The sequence below is a fragment of the Monodon monoceros genome, unplaced genomic scaffold (assembly GCF_005190385.1).
Source record: "Monodon monoceros isolate NGI ecotype Baffin Bay Population unplaced genomic scaffold, NGI_Narwhal_1 Super_Scaffold_16, whole genome shotgun sequence".
Taxonomy (NCBI): Eukaryota; Metazoa; Chordata; class Mammalia; order Artiodactyla; family Monodontidae; genus Monodon; species Monodon monoceros.
Window position 1 is genome coordinate 86,844,517 of NW_021703772.1, and position 22,943 is coordinate 86,867,459.

At 36.0% G+C, this 22,943-nt stretch overlaps 1 protein-coding gene across 2 annotated transcripts in view; it reads right to left on the reverse strand.

Annotated features, from left to right (window-relative positions):
- The window catches only part of KYNU (kynureninase), an 89,727-nt gene that overhangs the window by 61,981 nt on the left and 4,803 nt on the right, over positions 1 to 22,943 (reverse strand). For both annotated transcript variants that reach the window (XM_029225112.1, XM_029225111.1), the window contains 2 exons: positions 13,641 to 13,761; positions 5,719 to 5,801 (listed from right to left, as the gene is read on the reverse strand). In XM_029225112.1, the coding sequence (XP_029080945.1) occupies positions 5,719 to 5,801; positions 13,641 to 13,687 (130 nt within the window). In that variant the 5' untranslated portion in view covers positions 13,688 to 13,761. The remainder of the gene's footprint in view (positions 1 to 5,718; positions 5,802 to 13,640; positions 13,762 to 22,943) is intronic.

The following is a 22,943-nucleotide window of genomic DNA, read 5'->3' on the forward strand; positions in this document are numbered from 1 at the left end:
TCAGCAGGGTTCCAGGCTGCTTAGTGTTTGATAAGAAGGTTAATGATGGATCTCATAACTGCCATACCATGTTCTGTATATTTTATTAAGCAGATGCAAATGTTAATTGTGGATTTTGTTGTAAGGTTTGTAGTTCAGCTAAGTCCGAGAACTTTCCACTCTGTTTTTCAAATAGCAAATTCCTATGGCCTTGGAGGTGGCTAGTGTGTGGTTGAGGATTTATGACTTTGGAGAGAGCTCCCAGGGATTATTGCTTCTCTGAGGGTCAACCACAAGTTTCATAAAGCAAATTTATGTTCACTTTACAACATTTTTATAAGCCGAAATGTATGTATCTAGCCCTTTGTGATGTTTATGTACCCAGGGAGAAGTAGGCTTAATAATAATACTAACAATATTCTTCAGCAATTCTATTTCTAGCATCTTGATAATATGATATTAACTCTAAGGGAAAGTTATTCCATGTTTTGCAGAATTGTTAGCTCCATATAAAATGTTTCATTAATGGTTTTTCTTCTCATCTGAAATGGAAATTCTTTTCTATGTCTGTGGACATAGAAATATAGGGTTGCTCACTGTGTCTTCCGCTTCTCTATCCACTCTATCAATTTGTACACATAATAATTTTTATTATACTCCTGTTACTTCTTTTTGAGAAATTTTATGGCAAAATACAGGTTGTAGTTTTAAGAACCTGGAAGATTCAGTCATAGTCCAAAATATACAACTTATCTGTTCATGACACATTTAGACAGCCCACAAGTAGCAAAAATCAATTTGACTTCTGCTGCTCTCTTCCGTAGTTACCACATAATTTTAACATTTATTTTGTGATTTATACAATATCTACTTCCAAAGAGGATTTTAGGTTTCTTGCATTACATGTGAGAAAGAATGATTTTAAAATATTGCAACAGAGTACTATATATGTGGATGAGAAACAAATTAGGAGCTATTAAATATATATATATTTTTTAACTAAATATTTTTGCTACTTCGAACTCCACCAAATTTTCTCAGAACTTACTATCAACCAAGGCAAAAGGGAACCTGCATGGGATTTGCAGCAAAGAAAATAAACATGAACAGACACACAATACCTTCTAAAAGAATCAGTTCCTACTAAATCGAACAAAGTGAACTCATTCATTTTTCAACTTAAGTTAAGAACCGTTTCTTGGACTAATATATACAGTTTTAAAAGTAAAGAAATTTGGGGATAGATGATAGCTACTGAAATTAAAAAGAAAAACAAGCTTTTAAAATATTGCTCATAATATACTTTTGAAGATGCTGTCAACAACAAAAATAGTAGAAATATTTCTCCTGATACAACATAAATTGTAGAGAACAAAATAAACATTTAATAAACTAATCATTAAACTAAATATTTAGTTTAATGCACTGACAATATTTCAAATAAAATATGACAATGCATTTGTCATATTAAGGCTTGAAACTTTGAGAATATATATATACTATATATATATAAAATAAACAATACATATACTGTTTATTGAGTTTCATATGTACAAATGTGACTTTGCCCATTTCAAGACATAATTGTTATTTTTATATCCTGTATAATTAGGATCAAATGACTGTAATTTAATTTATACAACATTCAAGGACAAAAATCACAGAAAACATAATGAAGTTTGTCCCATACATTACAGCTTTGTATGGTATTTCAAAGACACACAAAAATCCCTAAAGCTAGAACTGATAAATATTCTTTAAACATTTTTAGTAAGCTCAATCTTCTTACTTATCTAAATAAATCTGAGTATTTAGTTGTTGTTTTTAAATTTCCTTAGTAATCATCATGAGAGGTGGGCTGGTTTAAATTTCATTGATCATTCTGACATATGTGTATTTGCTGGGCAACAAAACACATGCACATTTAATAAGTTGCAATAGAGCTATAAACTTTTAAACGATCAAAGGAAATCTTTTTGCAGGTTTTATGGGCTTCATAAATAAATCTCACTAAATGATAGCCTTACCACTTCCCTGACCTGTATATAAACATCTGAACTCCTCTTTAAAGGATGATAAATACTAATCACAAAATAATAGGATTAGAATGCAATTTATGTTCTGAAAGCAAATCTAGCAAAGAAAGAGACAGTCCACATCTAAGGAAAACATATATGCTCAGGTCAAATTAATGCAGGATTTTTTTCAGTTTTTTTTAAAATTTACATGTTAGGCATTTGAATGAATATAATAGGCGTCTAAAAAATGAGCATAAATGAAAGCATTGTCAAACAACTAATTAATACACCCGTAAATGTAGTCCAGGATTGTTCAGGTGGGAATTCCCTCCATGAGAATATACACTCCTCTGGATAATGCTGGCAGTCTGATCAAATGCTCTGTGCTCCCAAGATCCTGACTGGTTTGGCAGGAGATGCTATGTTTTCACCTTTACCCACCCTGGCTGACAAGGTTCTGGCCTTGAGTTTGAGCCCCAAGCATCCAGGGCTCTGCAGATTCGCCCTGGGGCTTGTGAGAGTCCTGCACTCAGGCCCTACACACTCCTGGCTCCATGCACTACCCCCCAGATATTGTGCTTCCAGCTTTCAACTGCTTCTTTCTCAGCAATTGCTATATTTCTGGTCAGTAGGGATTTCTATTTAATTTTTTTTAGTGTTGCTATATGTTTGTTAATCTAAATTTTTTTCTATCATTTCTCTGTTTTTGGAATAGAAGGGAGCATTTTCAGTTTGTACTTAATGTGTTATCTTAAACTAGAAGCCAATCTTCTGATCCTATAATATAACCACATAAAACAGAAATGTGTGTAGTGTAATAATTACTCAGTAATAACTAGCAGCAAACCGAGCTTGTTGCTTTTGCTTGCAACTCTTCGATGGAGTGTTGTTTTTTTTTTTAACTTGCTGAATGGAACAGGTTACACATTCATATAGTTCATAAACTAAAAACAGGTTTTCCTTAAAGTCTGGTAGTTTGGGGTGTGTTAAGCACCCACTGTGTTCCCCGCTGTGCATGTGGTGGGGTTTGTCGTGCTATGAAAACCCATGTCAGAACCTTCAGGCTGCCCAAATATCGCAGAGAAGACTTTTCCAGTCTCCTGCCTAGATACTGGGAGCTAAGTTAGCGTAGAGGTGGATAAACATTTATTTAACTCTGTTTTCACAGGGAATATGTTATGGACTGAACTGTGTCCTCCTTGCCTTTACCAGTGAGATTTTAGTCTAATAGAGAATTCTAAGGACTAATTTTTAGTTGACTGAATACCTAAACTTGGGCAGTAGTCCTGCAACCTGGGCTGGGCCATCTAGGCCTCGTTCTCTACCATGTTGAGGCTTGCTGGGAAGCCAGCCACTTTGGGCAGGAGTAAAATGCAAAGTTGTTTACTGAGGATCTGGTTTGTGGGGGTTGATTGGGGCAGAAGACTATATTTATGCTGGGGTGACTCCCAGAAGAAGCTAGAAAAACAATGTCCCTAAATTCTTTGTGGTGTGTTTGCAAACTGCCTTAGATTGTTTTGACTATAATAAGTTTGAATTTCTCCTTGTTAAACATAGTACAAAAGCTTGAGGTTTCCTCTCCCTCTTGCAGCCAGTACAGAGGATGTAAATGGTGGCTGAAGACTGAGTAAGCTTCACCTGATTGGCGTGGGTGCTGGTCTCTTGTCAAATGTGTCCCTAAACTTCCTTCTCCTCGCAGGCAAGCCCCCAACCAAACATCTAAGATAGGAAGTGCTCCTTTCTTCCTCTTCTCCCTACATGGGGTTACCAGCAAAGCCAATACAACCACTACTTAGATAGAGTAATGACTTCTGCAAATTCAAGGGTGTTCCTTCTCCCAACCTCTCCTCTTTCCTTCCCTTACAAACCCTCTACCCTAGACAACATCCTCCCCACCACATACACCCTCCCCCAGAGAATCTCTGCTTACCCTTCTAGTGTGGTCTGGTAATATCACCACCTTGAATGTGAATTGCTATCCTTATTGCCCCTGTTCAAGAAGAGCCAGCTGGCATGTTGTCAGGAAGCACTATTTAAAATGTGAATTGTTACAGAACAAATGAATACTGTGTAAGAACATTAAAACAGAGAGAGATTTCTAGTTGTGGCCTTTTCTTTTCCACTTACAGAAGTTTCTTTCACATTTCTTGTAAAGCAGATTTAGTGGTGCTGAACTCTTCTAGCTTTTGCTTATTTGTGAAACTCTTCATCTCTCCTTCAAATTTGAATGATAGTCTTGCCAGGTAGAGTATTCTTGTTCGTAGGTTTTTTTTTTTCTTTACCACTTTAAATATGTGATGACACTCCCTTCTGGCCTTGCAGAGTTCCTGCTGAAAAGTCAGCTGACTGTTTTATGGGAGTTCTCTTGTATGTAATTACTTGCTTTTCCCTTGCTGCTTTTAAGATTTTCTCTTTATTTTTTGACATTTTAATTACAATGTGTCTTGGTGTGGACCTCTTTGGTTTGATCTTATCTCTGTGATTTCTGGACCTGGATGTCTGTTTCCTTTCCCAGGTTAGGGAAGTTTTCAGCTATTATCACTTCAAATAACTTCTCTGCCCCTTTCTGTCTTCTCCTTCTGGGACCCCTATAATGTGAATGATAGTACACTTGATATTGTCCCAGGGGTCTCTTAAACTGTCCTTATTTTTCAATTCTTTATTCTTTTCTCTGCTTAGCTGGAGTGATTTACACTACTCTGTCTTCTAGTTCACTGACACGTTCCTCTGTATCATCTAATTTACTGTTGATTCCATCTAGTGTATTTTTATTTCAGTTATTGTATTCTTCAGGTCTGTTTGGTTCTTCTTTATATTTTCTAACTCTTTGTTTAACTCCTCACTGTTTTCATCCATTCTCCCTAATTCATTGAGCATTTTTATAATCACTACCTTGTTTTTTTATCGAGTAGATTACTTATCAACACTTCACTTAGTTCTTCAGTTTCATGTTGTTATTTGTTTGGAACATATTCCTCTGTCACCTCACTTTGCCTAATTCTCTATGTTTATTTGTATGTTTTAGGGAAGTTTGTTACATTTCCTGATCTTAAAGAAGAGGCTGTATGTAGGAAACTTACTATGGGGCCCAGAAGCACACTCGTCTCTGGTCACCAGAGCTATATTTTTTGTTTGTTTAATACCTTAAATTTCATATAAGATTTTAGGCAATGCTGAATAATCAATCCAATTAAACAGATAACTTTTTTTGAAATGTTAACACATTTACCATCTAAAACTATCTTGAATAGTTTTACCAAGAGTAGATAGAATTCACTTTAAGGAATACATTATATACCAAAAAACAGCATCAACTATATTATTTTCAACAGCACTCAGCCTAATTTTAAAAGATCACCATGAGTTAAGTTGAAATGAACCAAAACATATTGGTGTTTTAGACCTTTAGCATGTTACGGTTAATGTTTATTTTACCATATAATAAAACCTTAGACAATTCTTTTAAGTTGATTTTTATGAAACTTATTTAATTATAAATATGTGTGTTTCTCATTGGTGAGCAAATACTAGTCCTAGAATATATAATAAAAAATAACATTAGCAATAAGTCTTAATTAAAGGCATGCTTATGCCTTAGTGTTATGGATTAAAATAGAAAATCAGGACATTCTTCAATAAAATTTTTACCGTATAACCTATGTGTATAACTAAGTGATTATATCTTTATGATTCTTTTGGAAAAAATTCATTTTATACTTACCTACAATGTCAGTCATAAGTCCTAAAATAGTCTCATCTCCTATAATCCAAGGACGTTTCCCTACATCATGACCATAGGCTCCCCTGAAATTGAAAAGGGAGATGAACAATCTTAGTTTATGTGTGTGTCTGTGTGTATCTGTGTGAGTGTGTGTGTGAGAGTTTTCAGATATCAGCATTAGCAACTGGACATTTCTAAATGAGTCTTTGTAGTGTTTTAATAAAAAGCATGCTTTTTTGAAAACCAAAAGTAATACTTGAGAACTCTGCTTTTTAACTTGTCATTTAAAAAAATTTCTTTGATTTCCTTTCTGTTGGGGAGCGTAGGGGCGATTACCCATATATTTCATTATTTTTCTCTATTTTGGAGTCTAAGATGTTATTTTTTTCTCTTTTCTTTTGAAAATTTCAAGACTATTTGAGTACCTTACTTGTATACCATACCATGTAGTTGTACCTATACTAAAACATATTAACTGTTATTTGAGGCTAGAGATTAAAATGATTATTAATTAAACATTAAAATATAATTACTATCTGTAAATTAAATAGAAGTGTATAAAATGTGACTATACTCATGGTAACATTTTAAGTAGATAGTAAAACGTGGCAATAATCAAAGCCAACACTATTTCTTGACCTATTTTCTAGCAATTTCATCTATCATATTCTAGCTCAATTTTATTATTCTAGTAAGTATCCCAGTAGGCATAATGGAAAAAACACAAAATACATAAGAGAACTTCAACTCTCTGGTAGTTTCTATCAAATGAGGAGGCAAAATATTTGAAAAATATAGGAGAAGAAATTAAAACAAAGGATTAAGAAGGGAGTGACTTTGTGTACTGTTACAAACATATCTTAGGAAGCTTTGAATTAGATTGTTTTTAATTCTTTTGGAATCCAAAGACTATTTAAACTTGGAAGAAAAGAATGAGCATGTGCTCTATGTATAGTGCTAATTGTGATGAATACATACTCTGAAATTAAGTAAGCTGGCAGTGGTGAGCTGGTAAACCTACTCTCAGAGGTGAAGGGTAGCAGAACACACCACACTAAAATGTAGCATAGTGGTATATTGATCATCTTGAGCTGTAGGCACTTGAAAAACAGAAAATGCATGGAGAAGCTTTCTCTGAACTTCCCTATCTGCCTAAAGACAGATCCTTCAAAGGGAATTCAGTTGTCATAAATCCCCTCCTCAGGAGTTTCATCAACCAGGGAAAATTGATTCTTAGCACAGAAGAGATTAGAAGTCAGTGACACCCCAGATAAACTTTGTCACAAACTATACCTCTTATCTATTCTTCAAGGACCATCTTTCATAGAAATCCTTTACTCTCCTCTAAGAGGCCTTCATCTCTCCTCCTCTTTCCATTTTAACAAGGGATTTAAGTTTGAATTCTAAGCCACTTTTGGGAGTTACTCATTTTTCCCTGGGTGTTTCCTATGTATACATGAGGTATTCATGTCAATACACTTCCGTTTGTTCTCTTGTTAATCTTTTATTACAAGCTCTCAGGTAAAAACTCAGTAGGGTAAAGGAAAATATTTTTTCTCCTCTACAGAGCAGTGGGGAACTGGAAGGGAGGAGCCCTGTTTTTTAGCCCTTGCTGTTTTTTGCGGTGTGACTACCCCCATTCACATGGCCAATTTGGTATCAACAAAAATCTTGAATATTTAGCAATTGGCTCCATCACCTGGGATGAGACAGGTCCAGGGCAATACTGGGCCCGAGGCTACATTTATCAGAGGTGTATAGGGCCTAATTTTCCACTTTTATAAAAGTAAGTGGGTTACAATATATAACTTAAAGGATAGCTATGAAAAACAAGTAACATGTGAAAAAGATTGGTACATGGTACCCCTTTTCTGAGTCTTCTTTCCTAATGAAAGTCTAATGTTAAAACTCACTTCACCAGCATGAGGTGTAAAACACAACTTTTAAGCTAATATTTCAATTACCATATAAACTGAGATGAAGGAAGAAGACTTTCTTTGAGAATAAACATAGACTATAAGAACTAAGGAGGAAAAGAAGGGCAACTGTTAGTGCATATTATTCATATTATTATTAGATAGCCTGCAGCTTGCCTCTTTCTTAACTTCCAATATAAATACTAAAGACAAAAATCATTATCATTAAATAGTATTTAAAGGCAGATACTTGGATACATTTTTATTTTAATCATATAGAGCTCCATGGCCTTGCTGATAGCACAATACATCTTATTACATTTAGGTAGTAAAAGTCTATGTTCTGCCTCAGAGAATTTATATCTCAGAGTATGATGCCACCTACTTCTCACTCTGGTAGACACCATGATAATAATCTTTAAGGATACTTTCTTCTTGGAATGCTTTTGTCATCTTCCTCCCTTTAAAATATCACACGCAGAGTCACCTTCTTCATTTTGTCAGTCTCCTAGCCTGAGATAGTGAAATGTATTTAGAAAGTGTTACCCAAATAAACTTAGAGTAAAGTGGCCTGTCATTAGAAAGAGCTGATGTGGATCACACTGCATTCATAACGTACATATTCAAGTTAAGAGAAAGATTATGTTGTTCTCATTCAAAACTGCTTAAAATAGTTGCAGTGTAGCTGCAATCTTCTTTTACAAATGCTGGAAAGGAAAAGAGAGCATAGGAAAGCATTCACTCACTACCATAGCATCAATCATTGCCTGAGTGAGCTGTTCTCAGAGAAGTCTACAAAGCAGTATTTGCTCAGAAAATTAAATTTCAGAATATAAAATCTAATTAGGAAGTTAATAGAAATGTGGATCCTCTTTGAAATATGACTGTGCTTTAGCCATCCTACAAAATGAGAAGTGGCCCTGCTTTTAAAAGCTCCCCGCAATAAGCGAATAAATAAGACTTCACAGTCTTCCTTAATGATATCACAAGTTTTTTTCTGTGACCCAATTGTTGATTAGCCAACAGAGATGTCAGGAAAAGCTCTGTCACATGTCATACCACGTATTTTCTTATTCATACTGAAAGGTGGCAGAATATGCCACACTAAAACTGGCCTCTTTGGCATAAGGATTATTTTGCACAAAGCACAAAGAATGCACTTGAGGTCCCTAGTGGTGCAGTGGTTGAGAATCCGCCTGCCAATGCAGGGAACATGGGTTCAAGCCCTGGTCTGGGAAGATCCCATATGCCATGGAGCAATTAAGCCCATGTGCCACAACTATTGAGCCTGTGCTCTAGAGCCCACGGGCCACAACTATTCAGCTCAGATGCTGCAGCTACTGAAGACTGCGTGCCTAGAGCCCGTGCTCCACAACAAGAGAAGCCACCACATGAGAAGCCCACGTACCGCAACAAAGTGCAGCCTGCTCTCGCCGCAACTAGAGAAAGCCCGCGTGCAGCAACAAAGACCCAACACAGCCAAAAATAAATAAATTAAATAAATAAATTAATAAAAAGGAATGCACTTGAAAAACAGCAAATACATGGGGAAGATATCTCTGAACTCCCCTTATCTGCCTGAAGACAGATCCTCCAAAAAGGACTCAGTTGTCATAAATTCCCTCCTCAGGAGTTTCATCAACCAGAGGAGATTTACTCTTGTCACAAGAGAGGAGACTAGAAGTCAGCACCACAGCCAGACAAACTTTGTCACAAGCTATCACACTTCCCATCTATTCTTCTAAAGTTCCATTCATCCTTCCTAAAAATCGTTTACTTTCCCCTGAGTAGCCTATATACCCCTCCTCTGTCCCTATTAAGACAGTACGTAAGCTCTGAAATCTCATTGCTTTTTTGGATATTCACTTTTTTCTTTTTCCTGTGATGCCCTCATGCACGTAATGTTAAAAATGTACTTTTATGCCTTCTCTCTTGTTAATCTGCCTGTTGTGTTTATTTCATAGACCCAGCTAATGGATCTAGGAGAGTAGGGGGACAGTCTTTCCTCCCTTACAATACACTTTTTTTTTTTTTTTTTAAAGAAAGAAACCCATAAATTGAACCACTGCAGGTCTGCAGGAGCAGACCTCTCCCATGTGCTTTACCAGTACCTTTTCTGCACACACATTGCCATGTAAGTTAAGTCACTGTCTGCAAACCAGGCCTTTTGTTCCTAATATGTAATTCAGTGGGCTATTTTTCTCTTTAAATAATTCTACCTAATATGTCTCAATTCTTAGAAGAATGCCTATAAAAACACAAATGTGGCAAGTTTTTGCTCTTATGAAAAAGAAAGAAATTTATTTATCTAGCAGATAAGACAACCCAGAAGACCTAAGATATAGTGATTATATCTTAGGGACACAATATACATTTCTCAACTTACAATGTGCTCTTTAGGACTGACATATCTTTCCCTTCTAGCCGAACTTTACCGCTATGAATATTAACCCATGTTATTCTCCTTTAAATAATCTGGGCCATTGGTAAAATATATAATTTTAAATGTCCTCAAAAATTATTTAAGTTTATTGCCTATCCATCCTAGCGGACCCACAATGAACAAGCATATGATATTGTTGCTTCTTATTGTTTATGGTAGCTTCTTGCTGATAACTAATTATTATATATCAAAGAATGAAATTACCCTAAAAGTTTTCTATTTCAGAATATTAAAATTATCTAAATATTATCATTTCACCAAACAAATAATATATTCTCCAAAGTAAAGTGTCATTAACCTACTTTAGAAATCACATACAGTTGAAAATGACTTTGGAAAATAATGATAATCATTTATAAAAATCACAGAGGTAAGTATTTTATTTTCATAGTTTTGCCTTAAGGAACTTGAAGTTTTAGAAGAAATCATTTGGGTCCTAAAATATATCTAAGTATTCCTGTATCCTTGACTTTTCTTTAGTATAAATAATCAAATATGGTAGCCATATGAATTATAAGATTGGATGGCATTGTGACCAGTGATGGTTTATTTTGTAGATAAGTAGGTAGTATGCCTACAATAGGCCATAAAAGATGATGACATAGAAGATGAAAACCACGAGCCAAATGTCATTTCCTACATTGTAGGTCATGGATGGCCAGAGACTTGACATCAATATCCCAGAGTAATATCTTGCTTAGAGCACTCAAATTTCTATGTTACTGTTAAGATTATAAATTTTTAATATTATTTTTTTTCCAACTAATTTCAATGTGCATTAGAGTGTTTAGTGACTGTGTAGCTCTCTTTGACTCAGTTCTTCTCAAAATCTCTCAGTGATCTAGAAGAGGGGGAGGCACTGGCCTGGCTTGGGTATCAGCTAAGAAGTAGGGCAGAAGTGGGGTTGGAGGAGATGAAGAGGAACAGATAATCGGATAAAACTCACCACAGTAATGGGAGGCCCTGGATCTAGAGGCAAATCAAATATATGCAGGGGAGATTTAAAACAAAAGCAATAGCCAGAAAGGGAATTGAAGTAACCAACAGGCCACCAGAGTAGCATGAAGATTACTTTAAACTAAAAGCACGTGGACAAACAGCAGCCTAAGAAAGAAACATTATCTAGACTTAAGGAAAGCCTCCTGAAAATGCCATTGCCATTGACCCACCGTCAGAGAAAAATGACGCTTAGCACTAGGAGTTACAAATTTACTTCCCCTCCATCTTCCTCTTGGGGGGCTTCCAGCCTGGAAAGATACTGCCCATTATCATCAGGATGGAAAAGCCCAACAGAACCTTCCATACTTTCCTACTGAAGCCCTAAAACTCGCCCCTTTTGTTAAGTTGGTTTTAAACCTTTACTCTGGCTGATCAGTGAATCACTGTTTGTAGAGTGCTTCTGCACACATGTGAAATAAACTTTTCTCCTGCTAATCTGTCTGTTGTCAATTAATTCTCATGCCCCCAACCACTAGAATGTAAGTTGGTAGAGGAAAAGTTTTCCTCCCAACACAACCTTAGCTGGAAAAGGCCAGAGTGGAATTTTAAGCTAAATATTTAGGAGCAGAAAGTAATGAACAAACCCATTTGAGATGAAAGATCAAGGGTGGGATAGGGGAAAACAGGATTGCGATCATGCACCTAAAACACCACTGACATTGAGCTGGCAGGGCTATGATGTTGACTGGGCCACCACAGTTTACAGCAAAAAGACTAAATAAAACAAACTAGCTACCTAATCTTTTTCTCAGAAGAAGTCTTTTTAAAATTTACTTTACATTGCTTGAAGCATTATAGTGCACCTCCTTGCTAAATCGTCTGTCTGATGAAAAATAGGTAGAGGGTTTAAGATTATGTAATTTTCTGTTGTCACAAGGTAAAATATAAAATTGAAAGGTAACAACAATAGAAGGGCATTATGACAGAGAGGCACTTTCCTGGAACATAACTGGAATACATGTCTTGAGAATAATCAACCATTCTTTTAATAAAGTAGGATAATCATAAGAATATGAATAGGATAGAAGAGCGGCATCTTTTTAAAATACCTGAAGGATAAAAATGCACAGTCTTGCTGAATGAATATCCAAGAGTCAAGGACACTCTCCAAAGTTCAAATTCAATCTAATTCTTTGCTATCTTCTACGTTAAGGCCAAAAATGAATATTAACCATTTTTATTAACTATGACCCTCATTTTTTAAATACTAAAGCTTGCTAGTGCAAAATGCTTCCAAATGTGGTGATACTTATTTTTCAATTTATGCATAAATGTTATGCAGGTAAAGTTATAATATGCCTAATAAACTATACAAAACTCTATTATTCTTGCATTGAGTTGTGAACTTACATTCTTAACCACTTAAATTAAGAAACTTTGCAATGTTATCTAATAGCCATGGTAGTAATCATTGGCATAGTCAGTGTAAACTAAACTTTATAGAAGAGGTTTTGGTCTCAATGTAAAAGACCACTGACCTGAAGAATATAGAAAGCTGGAAAAGACATTCTGAGTTTCTATTAGAACCAAATATCTTACTCAGAATTCTTATCTGGTTTAGTTTCATCTTCCTTCCTGAATTTTTCATCTTCCTTCCTGAATTTTTTTTTTCCTGTCCTTCAGGTTTAGCTTCCCCTTCATATCTATTTTTCAGATTCTAAGAGTCAAAAAATATTTTTAAAATAGTTGTACTATTTTTAATATTTTAAATATAAAATGTTTAAATAGTTAAAAATATTTTAAAATATTTTCAGTTCCAGCTTTATCAGTAATCACTGGGGAAGGATAAGAAGTACATAAGATTAGGTTATTTTCCTTAAGGGATTTACAATATAGCTAAGAATATAAAACTAATGAAAGTAGACACCTCTAAACTGCCTATTGTAGAGCACTGATTATTAATGCAATAGACATTCAGGGAGGGCTAATCAGTGGTTGAGAAGGTTGATATTAAAGAGGGTAAGCATTGAGGTAAGCAGAGAGTATGAAGGGTTTCATAAGCAGAAGAGTAAAAGCAGAACATAAAAGAAGGAGAAAAAGATGAATCCTAATTTAAGATTCCTGCATGGTTAGCTAAGCCCAAATGGAGCATCTTCTCAATAACCATGTTCAATTTGGGGAGGGAAGCACCTTCTGTTCCACTCAACCTCCTCTCCCCACCTCAACAATTTTTATTTTCTTATTTATAAAAATTAGTGTGGTAGAGTTTAGCCAAGAACTAATCATGAAAACACTAAATTGAATCCTAAATATTAACTGCTTTGTTAATCATTTAGAAAATAAAATAATTGCATATGATGTAGATGTGTCAATTCAAGGGAGGAACTTAAAATTTTAAATATTTCAAAAGTTTTACTATTGATTCTGCAACTAACTTGCCATAATACCTTATTTACTGATCCTCAGTTATTTCATCCAGTGTTGAATGACACAATCCCTCGGGTTCCCTGTGCTCTAAAATTCTAAGATTCTACTATACACCTTTCCAAATATTAGACAACCTGGCGTGATTTTTAAAATTCTTATATGAGATGTTGAATGATAGCTTTTGAAATAATACTTACATTTTGGCCCACTTATCTAGTTCTTCTTCCAGATATGTTTTAACCATTTTTGGTTGAAGCCCAAGAGAATTTCCCAAGAAATAGATGGCTTCTTCATCCTTATTCACTAAAGATAAATCAACTGAAATAGAAGAAAAGGGAAAATATACTTATTCAATTAATTAACATTCTTCCATTTGGCATTGTTAATCCACTACAAACAATGAATGTAATTAACTCCAAGAAAGATGATACATATCTTAAAATTCCTCCCAAGGATAACATCAGGTTCTCTGAAAAATAATCTTTTACATTTATATTTTAAAATACAGTTTAAACAGAGAGATGCTTTTTGTTCAGGTCTGTCATATTTATCATGCTCCACGAGAAAATCTAGATTAACAGCTACTCCCAATCATAAATAGCCAATAGAAAAGAGTTAAAACCAGAATTTTTACAGAAATTATATCAGCCTATCTAGTCATAGCAGAAGGTTACCAGAATTTAGACAAGTAATAATCCTGGTGTTGTAGATCAGGCAAATTAAAAAAATCTAAATGATTATTTATATATCTGAAGTAGATATATTGAATTTATAGATTTTTGTTCTTTGTATGCATATAATATTAATACATATGTAGGCAAAGATTATTCTCTATATCTGCTTTTTACTCAAATAAATCAGAACTTTAGTGATTTGTTTTATAATTTTTCCTTGATTGCAGTAAATGCAATTTCATTAGCAAACCAATCTATATGCTTCAAGTATTTTCTAGAAATGCACAAGTTTATAATTGTGTTCTACTAAGTTTTATATTAATTCTATGGGAAGAAAGATTAAGCTTCTTGCTGAAATTTGAATCATTTGGTAGTATACTTGTCTTTATTTAGACTACTTAAATCTTTGCAGGCTTTTTAAAAGCATACCATCTAATTCAACCTACTTTTATAGATCCTGTGTCACTTTTTCATTGGCATTTCTTAAGTCAGACCCAATCAAAGAAGTGTAAATACTGTTCACACATTTAAATTTGATTAATTAACAGTTCTTTGTCGATCTAGAGAACAAATACTGAAGGATTTTTTTTAGGATCCAGAGGTTTTAATTGGTGTACCATGGCTCAAATTTCAACTAAGCATTCAAATAAGTAGTTTAAAGACTAAACATGTTCTGTGTGTGTCAGCCTTATCAACAACCCAGGAAGAGGAGGCAACCACCCAGATCTCTGCTCCCATTTTTTTTTTTTTTGTCTTGTTCTTTCATTGGTGACGATTTTACAGATAAATAGGTATTGGGTTACTTTTACTTAGAAAGTCATTTTTAAAATGTGTTCAGTGTGAAAAAAAAGCGGAATTGTAAACTGAATTATCTCATCTCATGCCTCCCCAAAGTGTGGTTCCCCATCCTAAACTATTTTCCTTTTACTTGGTTGAGTTTTGTTTTTTTTTGTTTGTTTGTTTTTTGTCTCAAAGCACATCAAATGTCACCATGTGAGCATTCAGTTGGCATTATGTAAATAGGTAGAATAGAGTATCAAGAAAGTGCTTTGGTAATTACCCACAAGAATGAAGAGATAACACACCACTCTCCGACCTAATGCCATCAGATCTTTACAACATGAAAGACAAACAGGACTTTAAGCTGTGGGGGCCTAGGCTTCTCTTCTCTGAAGAATGATAAGAAAATTTCTTATTAAAAGTTGGTACTCTTGGCAGTCATGGGGTTCAGGACATGCTACCTCAAAATATGGCACCTTGGACTTCTCTGGTGGCACAGTGGTTAAGAATCTTCCTGCCAATGCAGGGGACACGGACCTTGGTCCGGGAAGATCCCACATGCTGCTGAGTAATTAAGCCCGTGTGCCACAACTACTGAGCCTGTGCTCTAGAGCCCACGAGCCACAACTAGTGAGCCTGTGTGCCACAATTACTGAAGCCCTTGCACCTAGAGCCCGTGCTCTGAAACGAGAAGCCACCACAATGAGAAGCCTGTGCACCGCAATGAAGAGTAGCCCCTGCTCACCGCAATTAGAGAAAGCCTGCACACAGCAACAAAGACCCAAAGCAGCCAAAAATAAATAAACTAATTAATTTTTTAAAAAGTATTTAAAAAAATACAGCACCTTGGCATATTGGATGTTTTAAGCTGAAGGAATTTGAGAAATGGCTAGAGTAGGAAGAACTTTCTGACCTTCACCTAACCAAGTCATGAGATACTCACATCATAAGATAGCTGCCAGCACACCCTGGAAGAAGATGTGACTAGTATCCATATCAAATCCAGCTCTCCCACCAAAAGCATTGGGCACATGCAGTCTGCACAGGGATGCTCCAACCTAAGAACATCCCTTCAAGACCACAGTAGGTAACTGTTTCATGTAAATTCATAGAGGCAAAGTTAAGTGAACTGAAAAGTCAGAAGAACTACCCACAATTGAAAGAACAAGAGGAAGCCGTTGAAAAAAGTAATAAAACATAAATAAATAATTTACCAAAGAATTCAAAACATTGATAATAAAAATGTTGACTGAATTAGAAAAAAATAATTGATCTAAACACTGATATTTTAACAAGGAACTAGAAAATATAAAAAAGACCCAATCAAAACTAAATAATTCAGTAGCTAAAATAAACACATTAGAAGGAATGAATAACAGACTAAGTGATACAGAAGAATGCAAAAGTGATCTGAAAGATACAATTATGGAAATCACCCAGTTGGAACAGCAGACAGAAAAGTAAATTTTTTAAAAACTGAAAGCAATTTTAGAGATTTCTACGATAACATTAAGCATGCCAATATTCACATTATAGGGATTTTAGAAGACAGAAAGAGAAGGGGATCAAAAATGTAATGAAGAAATTATGGAGATTGGTTCAAGATGGTGGAGTAGAAAGACGTGCTCTCACTCCCTCTTACAAGAACACCAGAATCACAACTAACTGCTGAACAATCATTGACAGTAAGACACAGGAACTCACCAAAAAAGATACCCCACATCCAAAGACAAAGGAGAAGCCACAATGAGACGGTAGGAGGGGCACAATCACGATAAAGTCAAATCCCATAACTGCTGGGTGGGTGACTCACAAACTGGAGAACACTTATACCACCGATATCCACCCACCGGAGTGAACGTTCTGAGCCCCACGTCAGGCTTCCCAATCTGGGGGCCTGGGAACGGGAGGAGGAATTCCTAGAGAATCAGACATTGAAGGCTAGTGGGATTTGATTGCAGGACTTTGACAGGACTGGGGGAAACAGACTCCACTCTTGGAGGGCACACACAAAGTAGTGTGCACATCGGGACCCAGGGGAAGGAGCAGTGACCCCATAGGAGACTGAACCAGACCTACCTGCTAGTGTTGGAGGCTCCCCTGCAGAGGCAGGGGGTGGCTGTGTGTCACTGTGAGGACAAGGACACTGGCAGCAGAAGTTCTGGGAAGTAATCCTTGGCGTGAGCCCCCCCAGAGTCTTCCATTACCCCCACCAAAGAGCCTGGGTAGGCTCCAGTGTTGGGTCGCCTCAGGCCAAACAACCAACAGGGAGGGAACCCAGCCCCACCCATCAGCAGACAAGTGGATTAAAGTTTTACTGAGCTCTGCCCACCAAAGGAACAGCCAGCTCTACCCAGCATCAGTCCCTCCCATCAAGAAACTTGCACAAGCCACTTAGATAGCCTCATCCACCAGAGGGCAGACAGCAGAAGCAAGAAGGACTACAATCCTGCAGCCTGTGGAACAAAAACCACATTCACAGAAAGACAGACAAGATGAAAAGGCAGAGGGCTATGTACCAGATGAAGGAACAAGATAAAACCCCAGAGAAACAACTAAATGAAGTGGAGATAGGCAACAACCTTCCAGAAAAAGAATTCAGAATAACGAGAGTGAAGATGATCCAGGACCTTGGAAAAAGAATGGAGGCAAAGATCGAGAAGATGCAAGAAATGTTTAACGAAGACCTATAAGAATTAAAGAACAAAGAAACAGAGATGAACAACACAATAACTGAAATGAAAACTACACTAGAAGGAATCAATAGCAGAATAACTGAGGCAGAAGAACGGATAAGTGACCTGGAAGAAAGAATGGTGGAATTCACTGCTGTGGAACAGAATAAAGAAAAAAGAATGAAAAGGAATGAAGAAGGCCTAAGAGACCACTGGAACAACAATAAGCACAACAGCATTCACGTTATAGGGGTCCCAGAAGGAGAAGAGAGAGAGAAAGGACCGAGAAAATATTTGAAGAGATTATAGTTGAAAACTTCCCTTACATGGGAAAGGAAATAGCCACCCAAGTCCAGGAAGTGCAGAGAGTCCCATACAGGATAAACCCAAGGAGAAACACATCAAGACACATAGTAATCAAATTGGCAAAAATTAAAGACAAAGAAAAATTATTGAAAGCAGCAAGGGAAAAGCGACAAATAACATACAAGGGAACTCCCATAAGGTTAACAGCTGATTTCTCAGCAGAAAGTCTACAAGCCAGAAGGGAGTGGCAAGATATACTTAAAGTGATGAAAGGGAAGAACCTACAACCAAGATTAGGATCTCGTTCAGATTCGATGGAGAAATCAAAAGCTTTACAGACAAGCAAAAGCTAAGAGAATAAAGAACCACCAAACCAGCTCCACAACAAATGCTAAAGGAACTTCTCTAAGTGGGAAACAGAAGAGAAGAAAAGGACCTACAAAAACAAACCCAAAACAATTAAGAAAATGGTAATAAGAACATACATATCCATAACTACCTTAAAAGTGAATGGATTCAATGTTCCAACCAAAAGACACAGGCTTGCTGAATGGATACAAAAACAAGACACATATATATGCTGTCTACAAGAGACCCACTTCAGACCTAGGGACACATACACACTGAAAGTGAGGGGATGGAAAAAGATATTCCATGCAAATGGAAATCAAAAGAAAGCTGGAGTAGCAATACTCATATCAGATAAAATAGACTTTAAAATAAAGAATATTACAAGAGACAAGGAAGGACACTACATAATGATCAAGGGGTCAATCCAAGAAGAAGATATAACAATTATAAATATATATGCACCCAACATAGGAGCACCTCAATACATAAGGCAACTGCTAACAGCTGTAAAACAGGAAATTGACAGTAACACAATAATAGTGGGGGACTTTAACACCTCACTTACACCAATGGACAGATCATCCAGACAGAAAATTAATAAGTAAACACAAGCTTTAAATGACACAATAGACCAGATAGATTTAATTGATATTTATAGGACATTCCATCCAAAAACAGCAGATTACACTTTCTTTTCAAGTGCACACAGAACATTCTCCAGGATAGATCACATCTTGGGTCACAAATCAAGCCACAGTAAATTTAAGAAAATTTAAATCATATCAAGCATTTTTTCTGACCACAGCGCTATGAGATTAGAAATGTATTAGAGGGGAAAAAAATGTAAAAAGCACAAACACATGGAGGCTCAACAATACGTTACTTAATAACCAAGAGATCACTGAAGAAATCAAAGAGGAAATCAAAAAATACATAGAGACAAATGACAATGAAAACATGATGACCCAAAACCTATGGGATGCAGCAAAAGCAGTTCTAAGAAGGAAGTTTATAGCTATGCGAGCCTACCTCAAGAAACAAGAAAAATCTCAAATAAACAATCTAACATTACACCTAAAGGAACTAGAGAAAAAAGAACAGACAAAACCCATAGTTAGCAGAAGGAAAGAAATCATAAAGATCAGAGCAGAAATAAATGAAATAGAAACAAAGAAAACAATAACAAAGATCAATAAAACTAAAAGCTGGTTCTTTGAGAAGATAAACATAATTTATAAACTATTAGCCAGACTCATCAAGAAAAAGAGGGAGAAGACTCAAATCAATAAAATTAGAATTGAAAAAGGAGAAATCACAACTGACACTGCAGAAATACAAAGCATTCTAAGAGACTACTACAACTAACTCTATGCCAATAAAATGGACAACCTGGAAGAAATGGAAAAATTCTTAGAAAGGTATAACCTTCCAAGACTGAACCAGGAAGAAACAGAAAATATGAATGGACCAATCACAAGTAATGAAATTGAAACTGTGATTAAAAATCTTCCAACAAACAAAAGTTCAGGACCAGACGGCTACAAAGGTGAATTCTATCAAACATTTAGAGAAAAGCTAACACCCATACTTCTCAAACTCTTCCAAAAATTTTCAGAGGAAGGAACACTCCCAACCTCATTCTATGAGGCCACCATCACCCTGATACCAAAACCAGACAAAGATACTACAGAAAAGGAAAATACAGACCAAGATCACTGATGAATATAGATGCAAAAATCCTAAACAAAATACTAGCAAACAGAATCCAACAACACATTAAAAGGATCATACACCATGATCAAGTGGGAGTTATTCCAGGGATGCAAGGATTCTTCAATATACATAAATCAGTCAATGTGATAAACCATATTAACAAATTGAAGAATAAAAACCATATGATCATCTCAATAGATGCAGAAAAAGCTTTTGACAAAATTCAATACCCATTTATTATAAAAACTCTCCAGAAAGTGGGCATAGAGGGAACCTACCTCAACACAATAAAGGCCATGTACAACAAACCCACAGGAAACATCATTCTCAATGCTGAAAAACTGAAAGCATTTCCTCTAAGATCAGGAATGAGCCTAGGATGTGCACTCTTACCACTATTATTCAACATAGTTTTGTAAGTCCTAGCCATGGCAATCAGGGAAGAAAAAGAAATAAAAGGAATACAAATTGGAAAAGAAGAAATAAAACTGTCAGTTTGCAGATAACATGATACTATGCATAGAAAATCCTAAAAATGCCACCAGAAAACTACTAGAGCTAATCAGTGAATTTGGTAAAGTTGCAGGATACAAAATTAATGTACAGAAATCTCTTGCATTCCTATACACTAATGATGAAAAATCTGATAGAGAAATTAAGGAAACACTCCCATTTACCATTGCAACAAAAAGAATAAAATACCTAGGAATAAACCTACCTAGAGAGACAAAAGACCTGTATGCAGAAAACTATAAGACACTGATGAAGGAAATTAAAGATGATACCAACAGATGGAGAGATATACCATGTTCTTGGATTGGAAGAATCAATATTGTGAAAATGACCATACTACCCAAAACAATCTACAGATTCAGTGCAATCCCTATCAAATTACCAATAGCATTTTTTACAGGACTAGAACAAAGAATCATAAAATTTGTATGGAGACACAAAAGACCCCAAATAGCTAAAGCAGTCTTGAGGGAAAACAGTGGAGCTAGAGGAATCAGACTCCCTGACTTCAGACTATACTACAAAACTACAGTAATCAAGACAATATGGTACTGGCAGAAAGACAGAAATATAGATCAATGGAACAGGATAGAAAGCCCAGAGATAAACCCAGGCCCCTATGGTCAACTAATCTATGACAAAGGAGGCTAGGATGTACAATGGAGAAAAGACAGTCTCTTCAATAAGTGGTGCTGGTAAAACTGGACAGCATCATGTAAAAGAATGAAATTAGAACATTCCCTAACACCATACACAAAAATAAAGTCAAAATGGATTAGAGACCTAAATATAAGACCGGACACTATAAAACTCTTAGAGGAAAACATAGGAAGAACACTTTTTGACATAAATCACAGCAAGATCTTTTTTGGTCCACCTCCTACAATAATGGAAATAAAAACAAATATAAACAAATGGGACCTGATGAAACTTAAAAGCTTTTGCAAAGCAAAGGAAACTATAAACAGGATGAAAAAACAACCCTCAGAGTGGGAGAAAATATTTACAAATGAATCAATGGACAAAGGATTAATCTCCAAAATATATAAACAGCTCATGCAGCTCAATATTAAGAAAACAAACAATCTAATCCAAAAATGGGCAGAAGACCAAAACAGACATTTCTCCAAAGAGGACATACAGATGGCCAAGAGGCACTTGAAAAGCTGCTCAACATCACTAATTATTAGAGAAATGCAAATCAAAACTACAATGAGGTATTACCTCACACCAGTTAGAATTGGCATCATTAAAAAATCTACAAACAACAAATGCTGGAGAGGGTGTGGAGAAAAGGGAACCCTCTTGCACTGTTGGTGGGAATGTAAGTTGATACAGCCACTATGGAGAACAGTATGGAGGTTCCTTAAAAAACTAAAAATAGGGCTTCCCTGGTGGCGCAGTGGTTGAGAGTCTGCCTGCCGATGCAGGGGACGTGGGTTCGTGCCCCGGTCCTGGAGGATCCCATGTGCCGCGGAGCGGCTGGGCCCGTGAGCCATGGCCGCTGGGCCTGTGCGTACGGAGCCTGTGCTCCGCAACGGGAGAGGCCGTGGCAGTGAGATGCCCGCGTACCGTAAAAAAAAAAAACAAAACTAAAAATAGTATTACCATATGACCCAGCAATCCCACTACTGGGCATATACCCGGAGAAAACCATAATTCAAAAAGACACATGCACCCCAATGTTCATTGCTGTGGTATTTACAATAGCCAGGTCATGGAAGCAACCTAAATGCCCATCAACGGACGGATGGATAAAGAAGTTGTGGTACATATATGCAATGGAATATTACTCAGCCATAAAAAGGAAAAAAATTGGGTCATTTGTAGAGATGTGGATGAATGTAGAGACTGTCAAACAGAGTGAAGCAAGTCAGAAAGAGAAAAACAGATATCGTATATTAACGCATATATGTGGAACCTAGAAAAATGGTACAGATGAACCGGTTTGCAGGGCAGAAAGTAAGCAACTTTAAATTGGATACTAGGCTTCCTTTTATTTTACACTTCCATAATTTTACAAAGTGCCATCCTGTGTTACATAATAAAATATAAACCAAATATGACAGTTATGTGACCCAATCTCATCTTAAAATCATATTAGCTAATGCTCTTGGATTATGACTATCCAAAATTGTACCCGCCACAGTTAATCTGAAGAAAAAAGGAAATTAGACTGAATTATTAAGTATGTGAAACCCGTTTTGGTGGATCAATTCTATTCAACTTGTAAACTTTTTCATCGATGGAAAATGGAGCTAAGCCAAATATGAAAAATTGTTTCATTTTTTTTACCTGTGCTACCTAGTTTTTTTTAAACAGAACATCCTCCAAAACAAGAACAAAGTCAGTTTACTGTATTAATTTTTTGAAATGCAATATGCATTTCTTAGGCACTGATTTTATTTATTTAATTATTTTTTGTAAGTCATACATGCCTCAACACACAAAGATGGCTACTTATGTAACATCCTTCCTAATATGTCCA